This window comes from Paroedura picta, chromosome 8 (genome assembly GCF_049243985.1).
Source record: "Paroedura picta isolate Pp20150507F chromosome 8, Ppicta_v3.0, whole genome shotgun sequence".
In the NCBI taxonomy this organism is placed as follows: domain Eukaryota; kingdom Metazoa; phylum Chordata; class Lepidosauria; order Squamata; family Gekkonidae; genus Paroedura; species Paroedura picta.
This window is the reverse complement of record NC_135376.1, coordinates 100,761,362-100,780,802: the sequence shown is the minus strand read 5'-3', so window position 1 is coordinate 100,780,802 and position 19,441 is coordinate 100,761,362. Positions and strand designations below refer to the sequence as shown.

Genomic DNA, 19,441 nt, shown 5'->3' with positions numbered 1-19,441 from the left:
CTACAAGTGGAGGAGGAGTGGGGACCCTAACCCAGTTCTTTAGAGGCTGGTCGATGTCCACCAGTGGGGTCAGAACTCCAGAAACCCTCCAAATTTTGTCCCCCAAGCCCCAGAGACATAAGAACATAAGAAAAGCCATGCTGGATCAGGTCAGTGGCCTATCTAGTCCAACACTCTGGTCATACAATGGCCAAAATTCAGGAGCTATCAGGAAGTCCACCAGCAGGGTCAGAACACTCCAGAAGCCCTCCCAGTATGCCCCCCCCCAGCACCAAGAAGACAGAGCATCCCTGCCCCAGACAGAGTGTTCCCTCTAGACCTTGAGGCTGACAGCCATCGATGGACCTCTGCTCTGCATGGTTGCCCAATCGCTTCTTGAAGACCTCTTTGTTGGTAGCTGGCCACCCGCACTTCTTGCAGCAGTAAATTCCACATGCGAATTCCTCTCTGGGTGCAGAAGTACTTCCTTTGATCTCTTCCAAGTGTCCTGCTTATTAATTTTATGGAGTGCCCCTGCATTCTTGACGTTTGAAAAAGGGGGGAAGTACTTCTCTTTCCACTTGCTCTCCCAGACATAACTTTTTTAAACCTCAGTTGGTGTCTGCCTCTCCATGCTAAAGAGCCGTTCTTCACAGGGAAGGTGTTCCATCCACCCCCTCAGTGGTTCCATTTGCCTTTTCCTGCCCCTTTCCCAGTGTTGCAACACTTTCTTTGAGGTGCAGGGGGGTCTGGAACTATTCAGGGGCAGGAGGATCACTGCCTTCTCTTTCAGCACTGCCCCTGGCAGCATCGCCATTCCTCGGAGGCAGAGCTGGATGCCAAGCTGCCAGGTGGCTGGCTCTGTTCCTCGGCGGGATGCCAGTTTCCCGCTGGGCTCCAGCCGGGCTCCCTTTCCTTCTCCCGCTGATTGGCCAGCTGCATGGCCAGGGTGTCTGCCTTCTGCAAGGGGGCTGCAGAACTCAGAGAAGACGTCCCCAGCTGGTTCTCTTCCCTGGCCCAGGCAGGCTGGGCGACCTTGGATACTGCCTGCTGCAAAGCCAGGCATTATGCTAATGGTCTCCAAGGGCTTGGAATGTCCTGTTGCTTAGGAACAAAAGTTTCAGAGGCGGCATCACAAGGGCCGCCTGGACTGTCACGCTCACAGGGTAAGTCGGCCTCTCCTGAGGCAGGCCGTCCTATTTCCAAATTCCAGGGGGTGTCTGCAGAATTTGTGGGTCTGTGCAAATGGGGAAGACAGGGAGGGAGAGATTTCCTCACAACCTTGTGCTTTCTTTCAAAGTCTAGACCAAGAGTGGCCCTGATTCGGGAAGCTGCCTCCATTCCAGGGCATAGTAGGCTCTTTGCAGCTGTTTTTTGGGGGGGGGGGGGCATGAAGCATGAAGCCTCTTTAGCATGAAGGCTCTTTAGATACCAGCCCAGAAGGGCTGTCCTATGTTGTTATGCAGCTGCTTAGCAACCTCCCGGGGCTCTTCACAGGGACCCTTTCATGAATGCTCTGTGCACAGGAGTGCCAGAACCTGCACATGGCTGTTTCTATGAGGCAGGCCCCAATTCATTTAAAATAGAGAGCAGCGAAAGCCGAGTTAGCAAATTAATCCCTGTAAATTGTGGGCAGCAAATGGTTTGCAGTTCCTTATCTGCAGTGCAAGCTTTGATTTGTGGCTTCCTCTCCCCACCCCGCCAGCAGTTCACTGATGGAAGTGCCTGCCCAGGAAATTATGCATGTAATTTATTCATTTCTACCCACTGGGGACCTAGGGTGGCTTCTGGCCTTCTCTTCTCCATTTTACCTTCACAACCAACCTGCAAGGTAGGCTGAACTGCAAATCTGTGACTTGTCCCGGACCACCCAGCTCAAAATACTACCCTCCACCCTCCAAGGCAACCACTTTCTCCAGGGGAACTCATGTCTGTTGTGTCGTTGTTCAGCTGTTATTCTGTAAGATCTCCAGGCCACACCTGGAGGCTGGCAGCTGTGGAAACCCAGGCAGATCAGCCTTCCACTCCCAGGCAAGGAGCTTGGAGGGGCTGCAGAGAAGACGGAGCAGCAATTGTTTCCGGCTTCCTTCAAGGGTGGCCAGCTCTGGGTGGGGACCTGGAGACTTTGGGGGTGGAGCTGGGGAAGGTGCCGATTTTTTTCTAGGGAAACTGGATAAGATCCCCAGGCCCCGCCAGGAGGCTGACATCCCCACGCAGCATGAACGAGAGCTTCTTCAACAGCATGGTGGCTGGCAGAGGCACTTGGTGCACATGGCCTTCCCTTTAATCTCCCTGGCTAGAAGCCACGGATGGTGCTATCCTCCATGAGACTGTCGAATCCCCTTTGCAAGCCATCTATGCCTGTGGCCGTCACTCCATCCTCCGGAAGCGAATGGCACATTCCAATCCCTCTCTGTGTAAAGAAATGCTTCCTTCTGGCTGGCCTGAATCCACAGCACGTCACCTTTATTGCATGCACTCTTCACTAAACTGGATTCCCTTTCCTTGCCCCATGCTCAGAGGAGCAAAGCAACCATTTTGGACCTGCCTGCCTGACCAGCATTTAACATACTAGTCTGTCTTGAACAGGACAACTACTTGATTTGGGGCATCTGTCGTACCCCCCCCCTATGCATCCCTATGCATTTCTCTATGCATTTTTCCCTATGCATCCCTATGCATTTCTCTAAACAATGGTAACTTTGAGCCTGAGGGAGGCTTCTGCAGAGCTGAAAAGGTGGCCTGCTACACTCTGGGTCATTTTGTTCTTCCCAGGTGGTATAGATGGTTTCAGAGGCTTTGCAGAAGAACAGTTTGATTTGCGTCCAGGAACACCTTGAAGAAAAACTGATTAAAGGAGTTTGACCTGTCAAAAGCTGGGACTCTCTCTCAGGTGCTAGCGGTCTCGGATCTAACTGCAGAGGGTGTTCAGGGTTTTATTTCAGTGTTGCAGTGGGAGCCACTAGGGTGTATTATGCATGGCAGGAAACCTCGCAGAAAGACTGCCCAAAAATATGTTGCTGTTTTTATTTCTGCACATGGGATCATTTTTGTTATGCTAAACCCATCATAGTATTTTGATTATACCTGGCAGCCCCTCCTCATAATGTCAACTGCATTTTTTCAGCGCAATATCTAAAACTAGCTTTGCAATGACTTTTCTTCTGCGACGGTACTGAGGACACACTTTTTTTTGATGCATAAATGTTAGCGTGTTTTTGGCCTCCTCCTCTGACAGCCTCTTTTCTGCTTGGAATTCCTCATCTACCAATGGGAGCTTGAGGCACCTGTTGCTGATTTTCTGCCTCCTCAGTGCCAGCAATCAGTCTCCCTGGCAACCGAGCAAACTTTATTGCTTTATTGCATAACTAGTAGTAAAGCCCACTGCATTCTGTAATACCACAGGCGGGTAATACCACAGAGGGTGGTTTGGTATAGGTTTAGTGCATCACTTGGAAGCTGGCGACCCTAAGAGGAGGTCTCTCTGTGTACAGCGATCTTGTGTACAGCAATCTTGATACCAGTCAGGTTTAGCAACACCTAGGTAGTGTGGAATTAGAGATCATGAACCTACACCAATCTGGAAACCTTACCTCCTCTCTGCAGTGTTTTCTTGACCTGAAATAGGTCAGAGGGTGCTAGGTGGCTGGTTAGGTGGCTGCGGAGACATTACACACATTTGAGAACCCACTTCCAAACATCAAGGAATATGTTCAGACCAGGGACAGCCAACCTCCAGATGGGGCCTGAATATCTCCTGGAATTACTGCTCATCTCCAGACTATAAATATCAGCTCCCCAGGCAAAAAGGCTGCTTTGGAGGGGTGACAGTGTAGCATTGTACCCCACTGAGGTTTAGGGATGTTAACCTCCAGGTGGGGTCTGCACGTGGCCCCAGACACCCCTCGGCTAGCACAGTCTGTTGCCTGGCGGGTGATGTCTGCCCTTCTGAAGCCTGAGGAAACTGCAGTCCTTGTTGTTGTCTGCAAGGCCAAGTCGTTGCCTAATAAAAGTGGATCACCTAATTCCCCCCCCCCCCAAGGTTTCACTATCTAGTTTCCTATAAAGCTAACTCCACTTGAAATTCTGGGCCACTTTGATTTCATAGGACCTTCCTGGCAAATATTTTTATTTACCAGGCCAGACTTGACCAAAGTCACTTGAGTTCCCATGTCTCTCCAGCCATTTACATGTTTATGATTTACAGTTTCAGGCTGTAAATATTCTTTATTTAGATCTTCCTGCATTTTCCAGACTCGCAGGACCCATGCTGGTCTGTCTGTCTGTGTCCCAAAATACAAACAGTTGCTGGCCAAAGCCCATAGCCTAGGAGGGACACATGTGCACCTCTCTACCCCAACCTCAGTCTGCAAGCCTCTACCATACATCTCTAGTATCACTGCTCATCTCTAGATTATAATCATCAGTTCTGCAGACAAAAATGACTACTTTGGAGGGTGGACTCTGAGGCATGGTACCATTTTAAGGCCCTCCTCCAAACCCCAAGAAATATTTTCAACCCAGTGGTAGCCAACCTCCAGGTGGGGTCTGGAGAGTTCCGGGAATTACAGCTCATCTCCAGACTATAAAGATCAGCTCCCTAAGCAGAAAGGGCTGCTTTGGAAGTTGGACAGGGTTAGAATCATAGAATACAATCATAGAATAATAGAGTTGGAAGGGACCTCACGGGTCATCAACCCCTTGCACTATGCAGGACACTCACATTTCTTGCTAACCTAAGCTCATATTGAGCTTAGGCTTTTCTAACACTCCCCCTACAATTATTGGCTATTTGTTTATACTAATTCTTGGTTATAAGGCCTTCCTTCCACTTTCTAAATGACTCTTTTTTTATTCCTCAAATCTTTTGACAACTGCTTATGGAGCCAACTTGGCTTCCTTAGGCTCCTTCCATCTTTTCTTCTCAAGGGAATTGTTTGTGATTGAGCCTTCAGTATTTCACTTTTAAGAAGCTCCGAGCCCTCTTGGACTCCTAACTCTTTAAGTCTTTATGACCACATGACTCTACACAACATACCTTTAAGTTTGTGAACATCAGCTTTCCTGAAGTCCAGTCTATTCGTACGACTACGTAAAGGTTTTCTCTTTCCCACGATTGAAAATTCCAAAAGCACATGGTCACTGCTACCAAGTGTGCCCACTACTTCCATCTCATCTGCCAGTTCTTCCCTATTGATGAGAATCAATTCTAAAATAGCAGAGCCCCCAGTTGCCCTCTCTACTTTCTGGGAAATGGACCTGTCGGCAAGAAGTTAAGAATTTAACGGAGTTTGAATTTTTAGCAGAGTTGTTCTTCCAACTGATATCTGGGTAACTGATGTCACCCATGACCACTGTTTCCCCCTTTTTTGAAAATTGTGTAATTTGGTCTAGCAGTATCTCATTCAAGTCCTCTGACTGGCTGGGGGGTCTATAGCAGACCCCCACAATAATACCACTCTCATTTCCTACTCCTTTTATATTTACCCACATACACTCAACTGCACAGGGTTGTTGTGCAGATGAAACAGGAGGCAAAAGAACCTCTGCAACAGCACCCAGTTTCATCTGCACAAAAGCCCTGCAGAGGCCTCAAATCTGCGGAGCCGATATACACATGGCTTGGCTGTGCCTTCCCTCCAACAGCAAGGCCGGTCACAGCAGTATTTTCATAGAATCATAGAGTTGGAAGGGGCCATACAGGCCATCTAGTCCAACCCCCTGCTCAACGCAGGACTAGCCCTAAGCATCCTAAAACATCCAAGAAAAGTGTGTATCCAACCTTTGCTTGAAGACTTCCAGTGAGGGGGAGCTCACCACCTCCTTAGGCAGCCTATTCCACTGCTGAACTACTCTGACTGTGAAAAACTTTTTCCTGATATCTAGCCTATATCGCTGTACTTGAAGTTTAAACCCATTACTGCGTGTCCTCTCCTCTGCAGCCAGCAAAAACAGCATCTTGCCCTCCTCCAAGTGACAACCTTTCAAATACTTAAAGAGGGCTATCAGGTCCCCTCTCAACTTCCTTTTCTCCAGGCTGAGCATTCCCAAGTCCCTCAACCTATCTTTATAGGGCTTGGTCCCTTGGCCCCAGATCATCTTCGTCGCTCTCCTCTGTACCCTTTCAATTTTATCGACGTCCTTCTTGAAGTGAGGCCTGCAGAACTGCACACAGTACTCCAGGTGTGGTCTGACCAGTGCCGTATACAATGGGACTATGACATCTTGTGATTTTGATGTGATGCCCCTGTTGATACAGCCCAAAATGGCATTTGCCTTTTTTACTGCTGCATCACACTGCCTGCTCATGTTTAGTTTACAGTCCACAAGTACCCCAAGGTCGTGCTCACACACAGCGCTACCTAGAAGCGTATCCCCCATCCAGTAGGCATGCTTTTCATTTTTCTGACCCAGATGCAGAACTTTACACTTATCTTTATTAAATTGCATCTTGTTCTCATTTGCCCATTTTTCCATTGTGTTCAGATCTCGTTGAACTCTGTCTCTATCTTCCGGAGTATTTGCCAGTCCTCCCAATTTGGTGTCATCTGCAAACTTGATGAGTAGTCCCTCCACCCCCTCATTTAGATCATTAATAAATATGTTAAAAAGTACCGGGCCGAGCACCGAGCCCTGAGGTACCCCGCTACTCACCTCTCTCCAGTCTGATGAAACACCATTGACAACAACTCTTTGAGTGCAGTTCTCTAACCAATTCCCTATCCACCTAACTATCTGAAAATCCAGATTGCAGTCCTTCAACTTATCCATCAGAACATCATGGGGAACCTTGTCAAAAGCTTTACTAAAATCCAAGTAAATGACATCAACCGAATTTCCCCGATCCAGCAAACCTGTTACTTGGTCAAAAAAGGAAACTAGGTTGGTCTGGCAGGACCTGTTGGGGACAAATCCATGCTGACTTCCTTGGATCACCAAATTGTCCTCCAGATCTTTGCAGATCGCTCCCTTTAATATCTGCTCCATTATCTTCCCCACAACAGAGGTCAGACTCACTGGTCTGTAGTTTCCCGGGTCATCCTTCCTCCCTTTTTTGAAGATTGGAATAACATTTGCTCTCTTCCAGTCCTCCGGGACATCTCCAGTCCTTAAAGAGGTTCCGAAGATGATGGACAAGGGCTGTGCAAGTTCTCTGGAAAGTTCTTTGAGTACTCTCGGGTGCATTTCATCCGGACCAGGGGATTTGAACTCATCCAGTGCAGCTAAATGCCTCTCGACAACCTCTCTATCCATGTTAACCTGCCACCCAGACACTGTTCTTTGGCTATGGCCATCTCTAGATGTGCCTAAACACTTTGACCTGTGGGAAAAAACAGATGTAAAATAGGCACTAAGCCTTTCTGCTTTCTCTGCATCTTCCGTTAGAGTTTGTCCATCCGCACCTAACAGTGGGCCTATTGCCTCCTTCACTTTACGTTTGCTCCTCACATAGCTGAAAAATCTTTTCTTGTTACAATGGGCTTCCCTGGCCAATCTTAGCTCACCTTCAGCTTTGGCCTTTCTTATGATTGATCTACAGTGCCTAGTAACCTGTAGGTACTCTTCTTTAGAGCTCTGTCCTTCCCTCCATTTCCTGAACATTTTCCTTTTCTTTCTTAGTTCCTCTTGAAGTTCTCTGTTCATCCAAATAGGCTTCTTAGAGCTCCTGCAGTGTTTTCGTCTTTCTGGGATAGTCATTGATTGAGCATGCAATAGCTCCTGTTTGAGTAGCGCCCACCCTTCACATGCTCCCTTCCCTTCCAGCATTGTCGTCCATGGTATGACACTCATCATGTCTCTGAGTTTATTAAAGTTTGCCCTACGAAAATCCAACATCTGCGTCAGGCTACAAGCTTCCTTGGCTCCCCATCTCAAAAGGAATTCTATGAGGACATGGTCACTTCCCCCTAGGGTCCCCACCTCCTTCACCTCATCCACCAACTCTTGCCTGTTGGTCAGTATTAAGTCCAGTATGGCTGAACCTCTTGTGGGTTCATCTACTATTTGATAAATGAAATTGTCAGCCAGGCAGGTCAGAAAGTTACATGACTGAGGACGCTTTGCAGAGTTTGTTTCCCAGCACACATCTGGGAAATTGAAGTCACCAATGATGACAAGGTCCTGCCGCTTGGATATTGTCTCAAGCTGCTCACAAAGTGTAGCATCCACATCCTCTCGTTGGTCCGGCGGTCGGTAGCAGACACCAACCACCAAACTGTTTGTTTTCCCCTCGCTTATTTTCACCCAGATACTTTCCACTGTAGATATGCTCTCCTTCACTAGAATTTCCTGACAGGTAAGCCCTTTCCTCACATACAGTGCCACTCCTCCACCTCTTCGATCTATTCTGTTTTTTCTGAACAGTTCATATCCATCCACCATTACATTCCAGTCATGAGAATCATTCCACCAAGTTTCTGTGATGCCTACTAGATCATACCTTTCCATCAGCATGAGAAGTTCCAGCTCTTCCTTTTTATTGCCCATGCTTCGGGCGTTAGTATAAAGACATCTGAATCCTTTTACTTTTGGTTCCCTATGAGATGGCCTTGCCGGTTGGGCTGCCTCCAATCGTTTTCCTTCCATACACTCCCTATGTTGATCGTCTCCTTCCCCTAGTGGCTTTAGTTTAAAGCTCTCCTGATGAATCTCCCCAGGTTCCTGCCAAACACATTCTTCCCCAGTTTCGATAAGTGCAGTCCATCAGGTGCTAGTAGGCCTTCCTCAAGAAAGCCTATCCCATGGTCCCAGAAACCAAATCTCTCCTGCTGGCACCAACTACGCAGCCAGTGATTCACCTCCATTATCTTCCTCTCCCGATGCATTCCTCTTCCCTTGACAGGCAAGATTGAAGAGAATACCACTTGTGCCCCCATTTGCTTGAGCTTCCTCCCCAGATCTTGATAGTCTTTTTTAATAGGAGTGATGGTATTCAGGGACATGTCATTCGTTCCCACATGGACCATCACAAATGGGTAGTGATCCGTAGATTTGAGGAGTTTGGGCAGCCTTTCTGAAACATCTTTAATTTTCGCCCCTGGCAAGCAACACACCTCTCGGGTTAGGGGGTCGGGCCCAGCCACATGGCGATCCATTCCTCTTAGCAGGGAGTCTCCAATTACCAGTACTCTCCTTTTTTTTTTCTTCTCAACTCCATTTCCTTCTGTCCCCGTGGCCTCTTCCCTTTGTCTTAGACTTTGTTTTGGGACCTCTTCCCTTGTTGACCCTTGCACCTCCTCTGCCTGAAATCTATTGTGGAGCTCCAAAGGCCCCGAGAACTGTCTCGCCCTTCGCCGTTCAGTCTTTTTCCGAACTGCCTGCAGAGGCTCCCTATTGTGGTCAATCTCCTTATCCTCTTCAGGACTGGTTGTATTTTAAGCAAGAAGGGGCTTTTCTGTGGCTTCCCTGTCAGCCAGCGGTTAGGCAGAAGGAGAAAGCTTTTCTCCCTCAAAAAGAAAGCAGATCCATGCCCACGGACTCCTCTCCCTGCGTTTCTCTCGGAAACACCTCCCTCGTCTCCATCAGAGGCTGTTAGAGCTTTCCTTCACAGCAGGCCTGGAGGGGGGAATTAGGTGCCAGGGGTGACTAACTCAACAACAAACTGAAAGAACAACAAACTATAGGGAAGAACTGTTAGATGAGGTGGACGTAGTGGACACTACCATGATTCTATGAAACTGAAAGAACTGGGAGGTAAAAGAACTGTGAGGAGAAGGTCAGGGGCAGGACACACACACTGAATGGGCAGCCATTGGGTGGATGGCCAATCAGGCTAGAGGAGGACACAGCCAGAAGCTGTACAGGGGGATGGTATTGGTGGGGCTTTAAGTGTGCATGGAAACCTGTGATCTGCTGTGGTCCATCCTGGTAGTTGGGCATTCAAATGTCTGTGTGTCCTCATGGAAATTTATTGTTAGGTCTCCATGTTCATGCACTACAATTCCCATGATGCCCTGCCATCAGCATATGCCAGAGTAGCTGTCAGGTAATATTGCAGCACAACGAAGATCTCCCTCCCAGAGTTATCGTTGGAACGCATAATGCATAATCACAGCAACCCCCCTACACACAGGACATCTACTCTCACAGACTGACTGATAATAAAAGTAAAACACAGCTGCTTAAGTTTATGTAGTATTTTAACTTTCATATAGTAATACCCAGATTCTCAGACAACATACATTTCCTAAGCACTTACTCCTTACAGAAAGTCTAGGGCTAATTCTGCACATGGAAGATAATGTACTTTCGATGTGCTTTTGCAACTGGATTTTCTTGTGCAGAACAGGAAAATCTACTTCTAAGGTGCACTGAAGGTGCATTAGGCCCAGGACTATTTCCTCCATGTGGGCTTGTCTGAAGGATGTCAAGTGTGATCAGAAAAAATTCTAAAAATTGGAGTTAATTTACTCCAAACTGCCTCCTCCTTCCTCCTGGGAGAAAAAAGGCATTTAAAGGGGTCAGATGGACTTTGGGCAGGGAGGTCAGCAGGTTTTTGATGTTTCAGGGCCTCTACCATAGGCCCAGTGGAACAGCTTTGCCTTACAGGCCTTGCAGAACTGATTGTTACTTCTGCTGTTGTGTTTTATTAGCAGAGCAATGCAACATCAATTTGAGGGAAGGGAATAGCAAACCACCCTGTATTGAGTCTGCCAAGAAAATGCTAGAGGGTGTCACCCCAAGGGTCAGACATGACTCGGTGCTTGCACAGGGGATGCCTTTACCTTTACCTTATGACCAAGGCATGGCAGTTTTTCTGCAAACAGAGATATGTTTCTGTTTAATTCTAGAGGTTGCAGGAGACAGCTCTACCAATGGGAGAGACAGAAAGGGCCATGTTCTCTTTTCCCCCACTCGTTACACTAAGAACAGAATCATAGACTCATAGAGTTGGAAGGTACCTCCAGGGTCATCTAGTTCAAACCACTGTAGAATGCAGGAAATTCATATAGTTCATATAGTCTTCACAAATGGGGATCAAGTGGCCAAACCATTTGTGAACCTGTAAGGTCCAAGTGATACTATTAGACTTATATATTGGAAGAAATAACCTTGAAATGGTATTATTAGAGCAAAGAAAATACAAGATTCACTGAGGAAGACTGTATTGGTTGAAAATGAAGCATAGTTCCTGGGACTCATTTTTGACTCTTTGGTGAAGAACCAATAAATATTTGGCACATTGCCATTGTCAGCTGGTTTCTATTGCTTGCCTGCCCTCTGGGACAACAGAAACCAACTCTGCTCCATCTTAAAGCCCTTCAAGTACTTGAAGATGGCTATCATATCACCTCTTTGTTGTCTTCTCTCCGGGCTAAACAGACCAAGCTCCCTCAGCCTTTCCTCATACATCTTGGTCTCCAAACCCCTCACCATCTTTATAGCCCTCCTCTGGATACACTCTAGTTTCTCTACATCTTTCTTCACTTGTGGTGCCCAAAAGGACCTCCAAGTGAAGTCTTACTAGAGCAAAGTCTTACCATCACCATTTGCGATCTGGACACTACACTTTTGACACAGCCCTAAATCCCATTTGCCGTTTTAGCCACTGAGTCACATTGCTGACACATGTTCAGTGTATGGTCTACTAAGACCCCTAGATCCTTTTCACACATATTACTGCCAAGATATCCTTATAATGATGCATTTGATTTTTTTCTAACTAAATGCAGAACTTTACATTTATCACTATTGAAATTTATTTTAGCCCAGTTTACCAGCCTCTCAAGATCATCCTGTATCCTGATTTGGTCTTCTGTTATGTTTGCTACCCCTCCCAGTTTCATCTGCAAATTTAATAATATTCCTTAATCATTTATGAATATGTTGAACAACACAGGACCCAGGACAGATCCCTGAAGCACTCGTCACGATGATGAACCATTAACAAGCACCCTTTGGGTACGATCTGTCAGCCAGTATCAATCCACTTAATAGGAGGTGATGGTACCACTTTACTCTGCTGTGGTTCGGCCTCACGTGGAGTACTGTGTTCAGTTTTGGGCACCCCAGTTGAAGAGGGACGGAGACAAGCTGCCTGCTTTTCCTGAATCCGTGGCTGAGGGCAATAGGGCTGTACTCGGAGGGGGAGGAGGGAATCCCTGAGTGTTACCAGGACTTGGGTGAAGCATTCTCCAAGGAGGAGTGTGACCAGCTGTCCCCCACCCCAGGCCACGGTCTGTGCCATTGAACTGGTGCCAGTGGCGGCCCTGCCCAAAGCCAAGCTCTACAACATGAGTCTCGTGGAGCTAATGGAGCTCCGCAAATTCATTGACAAAAACCTGTAGCGGGGTTCCATCTGCCCGGCCACCTCCCCCATGGACGCGCCCGTCCCGTTCGCAAAGAAGGACGGGACTCTTAGACTATGCATCGACTACCGGGTGATCAATGTAGTGTCTGAAGTCAACGCCTACCCCCTCCCCCTGATCAAAGACTTATTGGGGGGACTGGGGGAGGGGAAGATCTTCACCAAAGTAGACTTGCATGACTCCTACTACCTCATGCGAAGATGGAGATGAGTGGAAAACCGCCTTTAGCACCCTGCCGGGCCAATACGAATATCTCGTGATGCCGTTCGGGTAAAGCGGCTTGCCGGGCAAATTCATGAATGTCATTAATAAGGTATTGTATGACCTGCTCTACAGGGTGGTTGTTCTTTATTTTGATGACGTGTTGATTTACAGTAGAAATGAGGGTGAACATGTACAATTGGTGAGGGAAGTGCTTTGCCACCTGGCAAAGCACAAGTTGTATGCCAAACTGTCCAAATGTGAATTCCAAAGCCTTTAGGTGACCTTCCTGGCTTACTGGGTGTCGGCAAAGGGGATCCAGATGGAGCCCACCAAGGTACAGGCTGTCCTAGACTGGGAGGCCCCTTGTGCCGGGCACCAGTTGTAAGCGTTCTTAGGGTTCGCCAACCTTTACCGTGACTTCCTCCCATGTTACTCAAGAATTGCCCTGCTCCTTACCGATCTGCTAAAGACTAAGGGTAAAGGGGATCGGGAGAGCCGACCCAGGGCTGAGCTCCCCTGGACGCCCGAGTGCAAACTGACGTTCAGAGAGTTAAAACGGCTCTTCACCACTCAGCCAATCCTGGCCCATCCTGACACAAACCATTTGTGATCCAAATAGATGCCTCGAACTCAGCCATTGGGGGTATGTTACTCCAAAGGGGGGTGGACAGGAAACTCCCCCCCCCCCCCGCACCTACCTGTCCCGCAAATTCTGGCCCGCCGAGAAAAACTGGGCGATCTGGGAAAAGGAAGCGGCAGCCATGAAGGCCCTGTTCACTTGTCGCCCCCTCCTAGAGGGGGTCAAGGAGCAGTTCGAGGTATGCGCTGATCACAAGAACTTAGAAGTGCTGAGGAAACCGCGCCGCCTGAACGCCAAACAAATCCGGTGGGCAGAGTTCTTTTCCCGCTTTAACTTTCGTCTCAGCCACATCCCGGGGAAGAAGAATTTCCTGGCCGACACCCTATCCTGCATGCATGGGGGGAATCTGACACTGAGAGCAGGGTCGACACGGGCCTGTTGGTGCAAACCAGGAGACAGACCAAAGCAACTGATTCCACTGTCAGGGGTCCTAGCCCCACGGCCATTCCTCCCTAGGTGGATTTGCCTGACCTCAGAGTAGCGCTGCCTAGGGATCCCAAGCAGGCCGCACTCACCCCCCAGCTGCAAGAACATGACAGGCTCTGGTACCAGGGGGATCTGGTTTACATTCCCGCCTCCCTCTGGAAGCAAGTCTTGGAAATCTGCCACGATAGTAAGACGGCAGGGCACTTTGTGTTCCTCAAGACCTGGGGTTTGCTCTGTCTACAGTTTTGGTGGCCCAAGATTCGGGGGGACGTCGAACAGTATGTTAAGGGATGCCCAGTGTGCATCACCCACAAGAAGGGGAGTGAGAAGCCCCAGAGGCTGCTCAGGACCCTGGAGGTGCCCAGCCGCCCTTGGGAAGTCGTCTCCATGAATTTCATCAGCAACCTACCCCCCAGCGTGGGGAAGATGGTGGTGCTGGTGGACTTGTTTTCCAAACAGGCCCACTTTATTCCCTGCTCGGGGCTCCCCTCCACCCCGTGCCTAGCTGAACTGTTCCTAGCCCACATGGTACGCCTGCTCGGGTTTCCATGCAAACTAACTAGTGACTATAGCAGCCAGTTCATTGCCAAGTTCTGGGGGGCCCTAACGGATCTGGCTGAGGTGGCTCGAGGGCTCAGCACTGCCTATCACCCAGCCGCAAATGGCCAGATGGAACAGGTCAACCAGGTGCTTCAACAGTACCTGCGGTGCTTCCTCAACTATCACAGGATGATTGGACCCAGTTTCTGTCCCTGGCAGAGTACGCTTATAACAATGTGACGCATGTTAGCATGGGCTGAGTGCCCCTCGAGGTAGTCCACGGCTACGTTCCCCTGCCTTTTCCCACCTTCACCAAGCCCCCGGGGGAGGCGGCTGCCTTGCTGCCAGGGATGGACGAGTAGGCTTCCCACGTACGGGGAACTTGGGAGGAGGTGGCGGCCACGCTAAGCAAGGCCAAGGCTGACTTTAAAAAATGGGCTGACTGAAAAAGGCAGCCAGCCCCCTCCTACGCGGTGAGGGATTAAGTGTTCATTTCAACCAAGCACCTTAAAATCCACCGGCCCTGTAAAAAATTAAGTTACCAGTTTGTTGGGCCCTTCGAGGTGGTTTCGGTGGTGAACGAGATGGCGGTGAAGGTGGACCTACCGGCGCCTTACAAGAAGGTCCACCCGGTCTTCCATGTCAGTTTGGTGAAACAGGCACTGCCACCTGATAAATGGCACCTCAAGTTGCCACCTCCTCCCCCGGTTATGGTGGGGGACGAAGCACATTACGAGTTATCTGACATTGTAGACTCACGGTTCTTAAGAAAGCGCCTTCAGTACTGGTGCCCTGGAAAAGGGTTCCCCGACTCCAACAATGAGTGGGTAGATTCCAAGGATGTGGCGGCCCCAATCCTGGTGCACAAGTTCGATGACCACTTCCCACACAAACCAGGTCCGCACCTCCTAGCAGTGGGCAGGTGATGGCAGGGGGGGACCTTGGGGGGAACCGAGTGTCATGAACCCCGATTCATGCCCCCCTGCTATGCCATGCTTTCCATAAAGTCCCTCAGGCCAAGCTCTATAAAACCATAAATCCTTCCCTGGTTCTTGGCCTCTGCATTCCACTGATGTTCCCAGCAGGAAGTTCCCGGCCACTATCTCATCCTACGGCCTTGTCTGGCTGGTGGAGACGAAACAGAAATATAACTGTTAGGATCAAGGCCGGACCATCTGGCTCGGGCTGGGAAACCTTGCACCTCTTGGTATCTCTTGGTCTCCCGCCTAATCCCAAAGCCCCCCTCCCCTATAGGGTTACTCCTATAAGAATCACCTAAAGCCTATTGTACCTTTGTATCTGCCGAGACCTGTGCTCAATGGGTCTTGGCACGCTGTTGTGCTTTGTACCGTCTGTCTTCTGGATTTTCAACTGCCTTGGAATCCTGGACTCTCCTTTATCACGGACCTACTAGCCTGGCTGAGCCTGATCCCTGACAATAACCAAAGGAACAAAAATAAGATTTGGCAGGTACTGCACAGCCCCAAACTGTGATTTAAAAGATCGCTCTTTGGCTCACAATGGATCTTGTTTCATGGCGTTGTGCAAGAGGTAGGTAGGTAGGTAGGTAGGTAGGTAGGTAGGTAGGTAGGTAGGTAGGTAGGTAGGTAGGTAGATAGATAGATAGATAGATAGATAGATAGATAGATAGATAGATAGATAGATAGATAGATAGATAGATAGATAGATAGATAGATAGATAGATAGATAGATAGATAGATAGATAGATAGATAGATCTCTTTCTTTACCTCCCAAGTCGCTCTGAGCTGCCCTTTGCCTCCTGCTCAAACCTCCCTGAACTTTGGAGGGAGCTCTGCATTGGGTGAATGAGCCCACAGATGTTGCAAAAGGCTCGAGGAATGTCATTGAAATGAGCTGAAATGCATTATCTTCTGTCTGATCCCCCCCTCCATGTACTTGCAGATGATTAATGAGTAGCCCCAAAAAGCCTGAAGGGCTTGTAATGAAGCCCATCTAATGGAGAAGTGTGTTATAGACAAATCTCTCCTCTTTCCCAAACAATCATTCATCAAAGCATGATTCCACTCCTCACAATTAAACGCTGGAGCTCGTGGATCAGCTGCGGATCAGCCGACTGGAACTCGCACTCGGCTCTTTTTTCCCAGCAGCTACTGACACCACCACAAACTTCTCTCTGGAAAAAATGCCTTTTTCCTTTTCGCTAACCTACCTGGGATTAGGTGCACCTCAAAGGACAGGCTGCCCAGAATCAACCAACAGAGATAAAGGGGCCCTGGATGAACCTTTGAACATAGAGTTTGGGGGTTAGTTGGAATCACAGGGCCATTCCGCACCGGGATCCATGTTACAAATTGTTTGCGGAACGAAAAATTGCCATTTAAAATAGTGGAATTCGTCATTATGCATACCTGCCTTTGTAGCGGAATCCAGTTGCGTTTCTATCGTTTCCCACAGGGTTCCGGTCTCGGCAAAAATCGCTAGCCAGGAAATGCTATTGCTGAGCTTTGTCCCACCCCTGGCCATCAAGCAGCCAATGGGCGGCCGTTATCATGCTCCCAAACAGCCCCTTTCCCTTTAAGGAAGGTTTAAAAAAAAAAAAAAACACGTTGCAACGAATCTGCGTTGATTCGTTGCAACGGAAATACCCATCCAGCTAGCAGGTGGTGTTTGAGCTGCCGTTTCATCATTGCCACGCTCCCCCCGAGTGAAAAAAAAATACCCCCCCCCCTCATGGGCACGATTTTTGGCCGAAAATAGTGTGAAAAATAAAGGGAAAATTAACCAGCAAATGGGCCTCTGTGTTGCTTGTGCTTGGTGACTTTAAACAGAGGGACTGCAGCCGGGAAAGCCTCGCTGGGTAAACGAAGGCTCGCCGGTGCGTTGACCTCCACTCAGAGAAAAAAATGGCGATCGCGTCGCCGGAAGATCAGAGGAGAGAGCCAGGGGGAGGGACTTTGCAGAAACCGCAACAGTGGTAACGCACAGAACTTTCCCGCTAGTGTTGCAGATTGGTTGCAGGAGTGTAGCGCTTTCCGGAGGGTGAATCCACTTTTTGGGATTTCCCTGAAAGCGCTACAACGAAGCGCTTTTTGCGGATCGGTTTCAGGAGTGTTGCAGATTATCAACGACGTTGTGCATAACGGCAAAACTGTAGCGATTTCAATTAGTAAGCATTGTGCTATTTTGGACGAATGCGGAACGGCCCCCAGAGTTTGCAGCAACCCTGGAGGCCAGAGTCCAGGAGTAGCCTAAAGCATCCCTGATACTTCAGCCTCGAGTGGACTTGAGATTTCCACAGTAGGGGCTGCCATTCTGGCAGCAGGAGAGTTCCTATGCCGGATTCTCATTTCCTGCTGCTGCTCAGAGCAATTGGGGGGGGGGGGGTCGACAGCATGATGAGACTTCCAGGTTAAAACCAGAAGTGACATCAGTCAGTTCTAGGAATCACTGGAAATGCTATGGGAGGGAGAGAATGAGTGTGAGCAGAGTCTGGTGGGTGGCAGAGGAAAGAGGACTCTGGGAAGTTGCTGCCTGATATGGATGGAGGCGATCGATTTCCAGTGTCTCTTGGACACAGGCTTCTTTCTGACTGGCAGCTCTTGCCCTCCCTTTAGCAGGGCCAGAAAGGCTACTTGTAAAGAGATTGACAGCTCTCTTTGTGTTTAAAATTCAGGCGCTGTGTTAAAGCAGCAGCAGCTGCCGCCAGTCTAGCCAGGACTTCCTCCAAAGACTCATCTCCTTCGCCTGTTTCGTTTGCCCTCTGCCCTCTCTGCTTGCAGCATGGCCAAGGGAAAAGGGCCCAAGGGGAAGAAGGTCACCTTGAAAGTGGCAAAGAACTGCATCAAGATCACCTTTGACGGGAAGCGCCGCCTCGACCTCAGCAAAATGGGCATCACCACTTTTCCCCGGTGCATCCTCAAGCTGGCGGATGTGGACGAACTGGACCTCAGCAGGAACATGCTCAAGAAGATCCCAGACTCGATTGAGAAGTTCCAGAACTTGCGCTGGCTGGACTTGCACAGCAACCAGCTGGAAAAGCTGCCCGAAACCATCGGCAATCTGCAGACCCTGGTCTTCCTGAACCTCTCCAACAACAAACTCACAGCCCGGAGCTTGCCAGTGGAGCTGAATCAGCTCAAGATCCTACGGAACCTCAACCTGGGCCTGAACCACATCGACAATCTCCCCACCACCCTGGGGGCTCTCAAGGAACTTCAGGAAGTGGGCGTCTTTGACAACCTGCTCACCGTCATCCCAAACAGCATCAAGAAGCTCCCCAAGCTGAAGAAGCTGAACGTCAAGCGGAATCCCTTCCCGGGGCCCACGGAAGAGGAGCAATTCATTGACAGCATCCGGCGCCTCGAGAGCCTCTACCTGGTGGATGAGAAAGACCTCTGCTTCCCGTGCCTGCGCAAGTGCCAGGAGGAGCGGGACAAGCTCAACAAGCTCAAGAACACGGTGCCCCCCCCGCTCCGGAAGCCCAACTTCTCCAGCCTCATGACGCCCAACTCGACCGCCAAGGAAAACCAAGCCGACTGGAGATGAAGCCTCCTGGCACTGGCCGGGCAGGGGTGGGTGGGGGTGGGGTGGAAGGAGGCACAGGTCTTTTGCAGCCGGTCCTTGTAAACTATCCCAGGCAATAAAATAGCTCTCAGCAGTAGAGGAACTGGCTCTCTTGGGCTTCTCATATTCGTCTGGCAAGGCAGACTCTGCCTCCCCAATCCCGGTTGAGGGGCTGCTATGAAAAAGAAGGAGGGGTCTCCTGAGAGCAATTACTTCTCGGGATCAGCAAGATGGCTGGTGCTGGCAGCCTTTCCTTCCAGCAGGCCAGGGACAACAGGAACTCAGGCACACCTGAGCCCAGAGCATAACCGTGCCCGCTGCATGTGCAGCCAGCTGCCCATTTGAACAGAGAGATGGGCACAAATAAAGGTACGCAGCCCTTGCAGGGACGAGATCCACGGGTGTGACTGCATCAGAGCAAATGGATGACATGGCTGGAGGAGCTCTGGGTCAACAGACTCCCAGGTGCCCATCCCTTGTCCTCAGCACACAGAGGAAGCCAGGGCCGGCGAGGGAATCCATGAAGAACGACAGGCATGCCTTTTCGTTCTCTTGCAAGTCTTCTTTTAGGAATACGTTCTAGCTCCAACTCATGAATTGGCTTGTCAAAAGATTCCAGGATATCCTGGTTTTGCAGACTTGAGTTCAAACGGCAAAGTTAAATAAAGGGTATCATATCTGCTGTGCTGGAACCCCCCCCCCCCCTGCCCAACCTTTCCTTCTGCTGCCAGGCAGGTTTCTGACCCCCGCCCCCCCCACATTTTGGGACACAAAAAAGGCCTTTTTCTCCCCCCCACC

General features: G+C 49.4%; 2 protein-coding genes across 6 annotated transcripts in view; one reads left to right on the top strand and one right to left on the bottom strand.

Annotated features, from left to right (window-relative positions):
• Positions 1 to 19,441, bottom strand: part of WDFY4 (WDFY family member 4) — a 305,701-nt gene that overhangs the window by 43,931 nt on the left and 242,329 nt on the right. The window lies entirely within an intron of this gene.
• Positions 988 to 18,740, top strand: LRRC18 (leucine rich repeat containing 18). Its single transcript, XM_077351006.1, has 2 exons — positions 988 to 1,145; positions 17,754 to 18,740. Exon 2 carries the CDS (start codon positions 17,861 to 17,863, stop codon positions 18,623 to 18,625), a length of 765 nt encoding a protein of 254 aa, XP_077207121.1. The 5' UTR covers positions 988 to 1,145; positions 17,754 to 17,860; the 3' UTR covers positions 18,626 to 18,740.

Bases quoted from the DNA above. Each gene is read 5' to 3' on its own strand.
- LRRC18 (XM_077351006.1), top strand. From the start codon at position 17,861: ATGGCCAAGGGAAAAGGGCCCAAGGGGAAGAAGGTCACCTTGAAAGTG.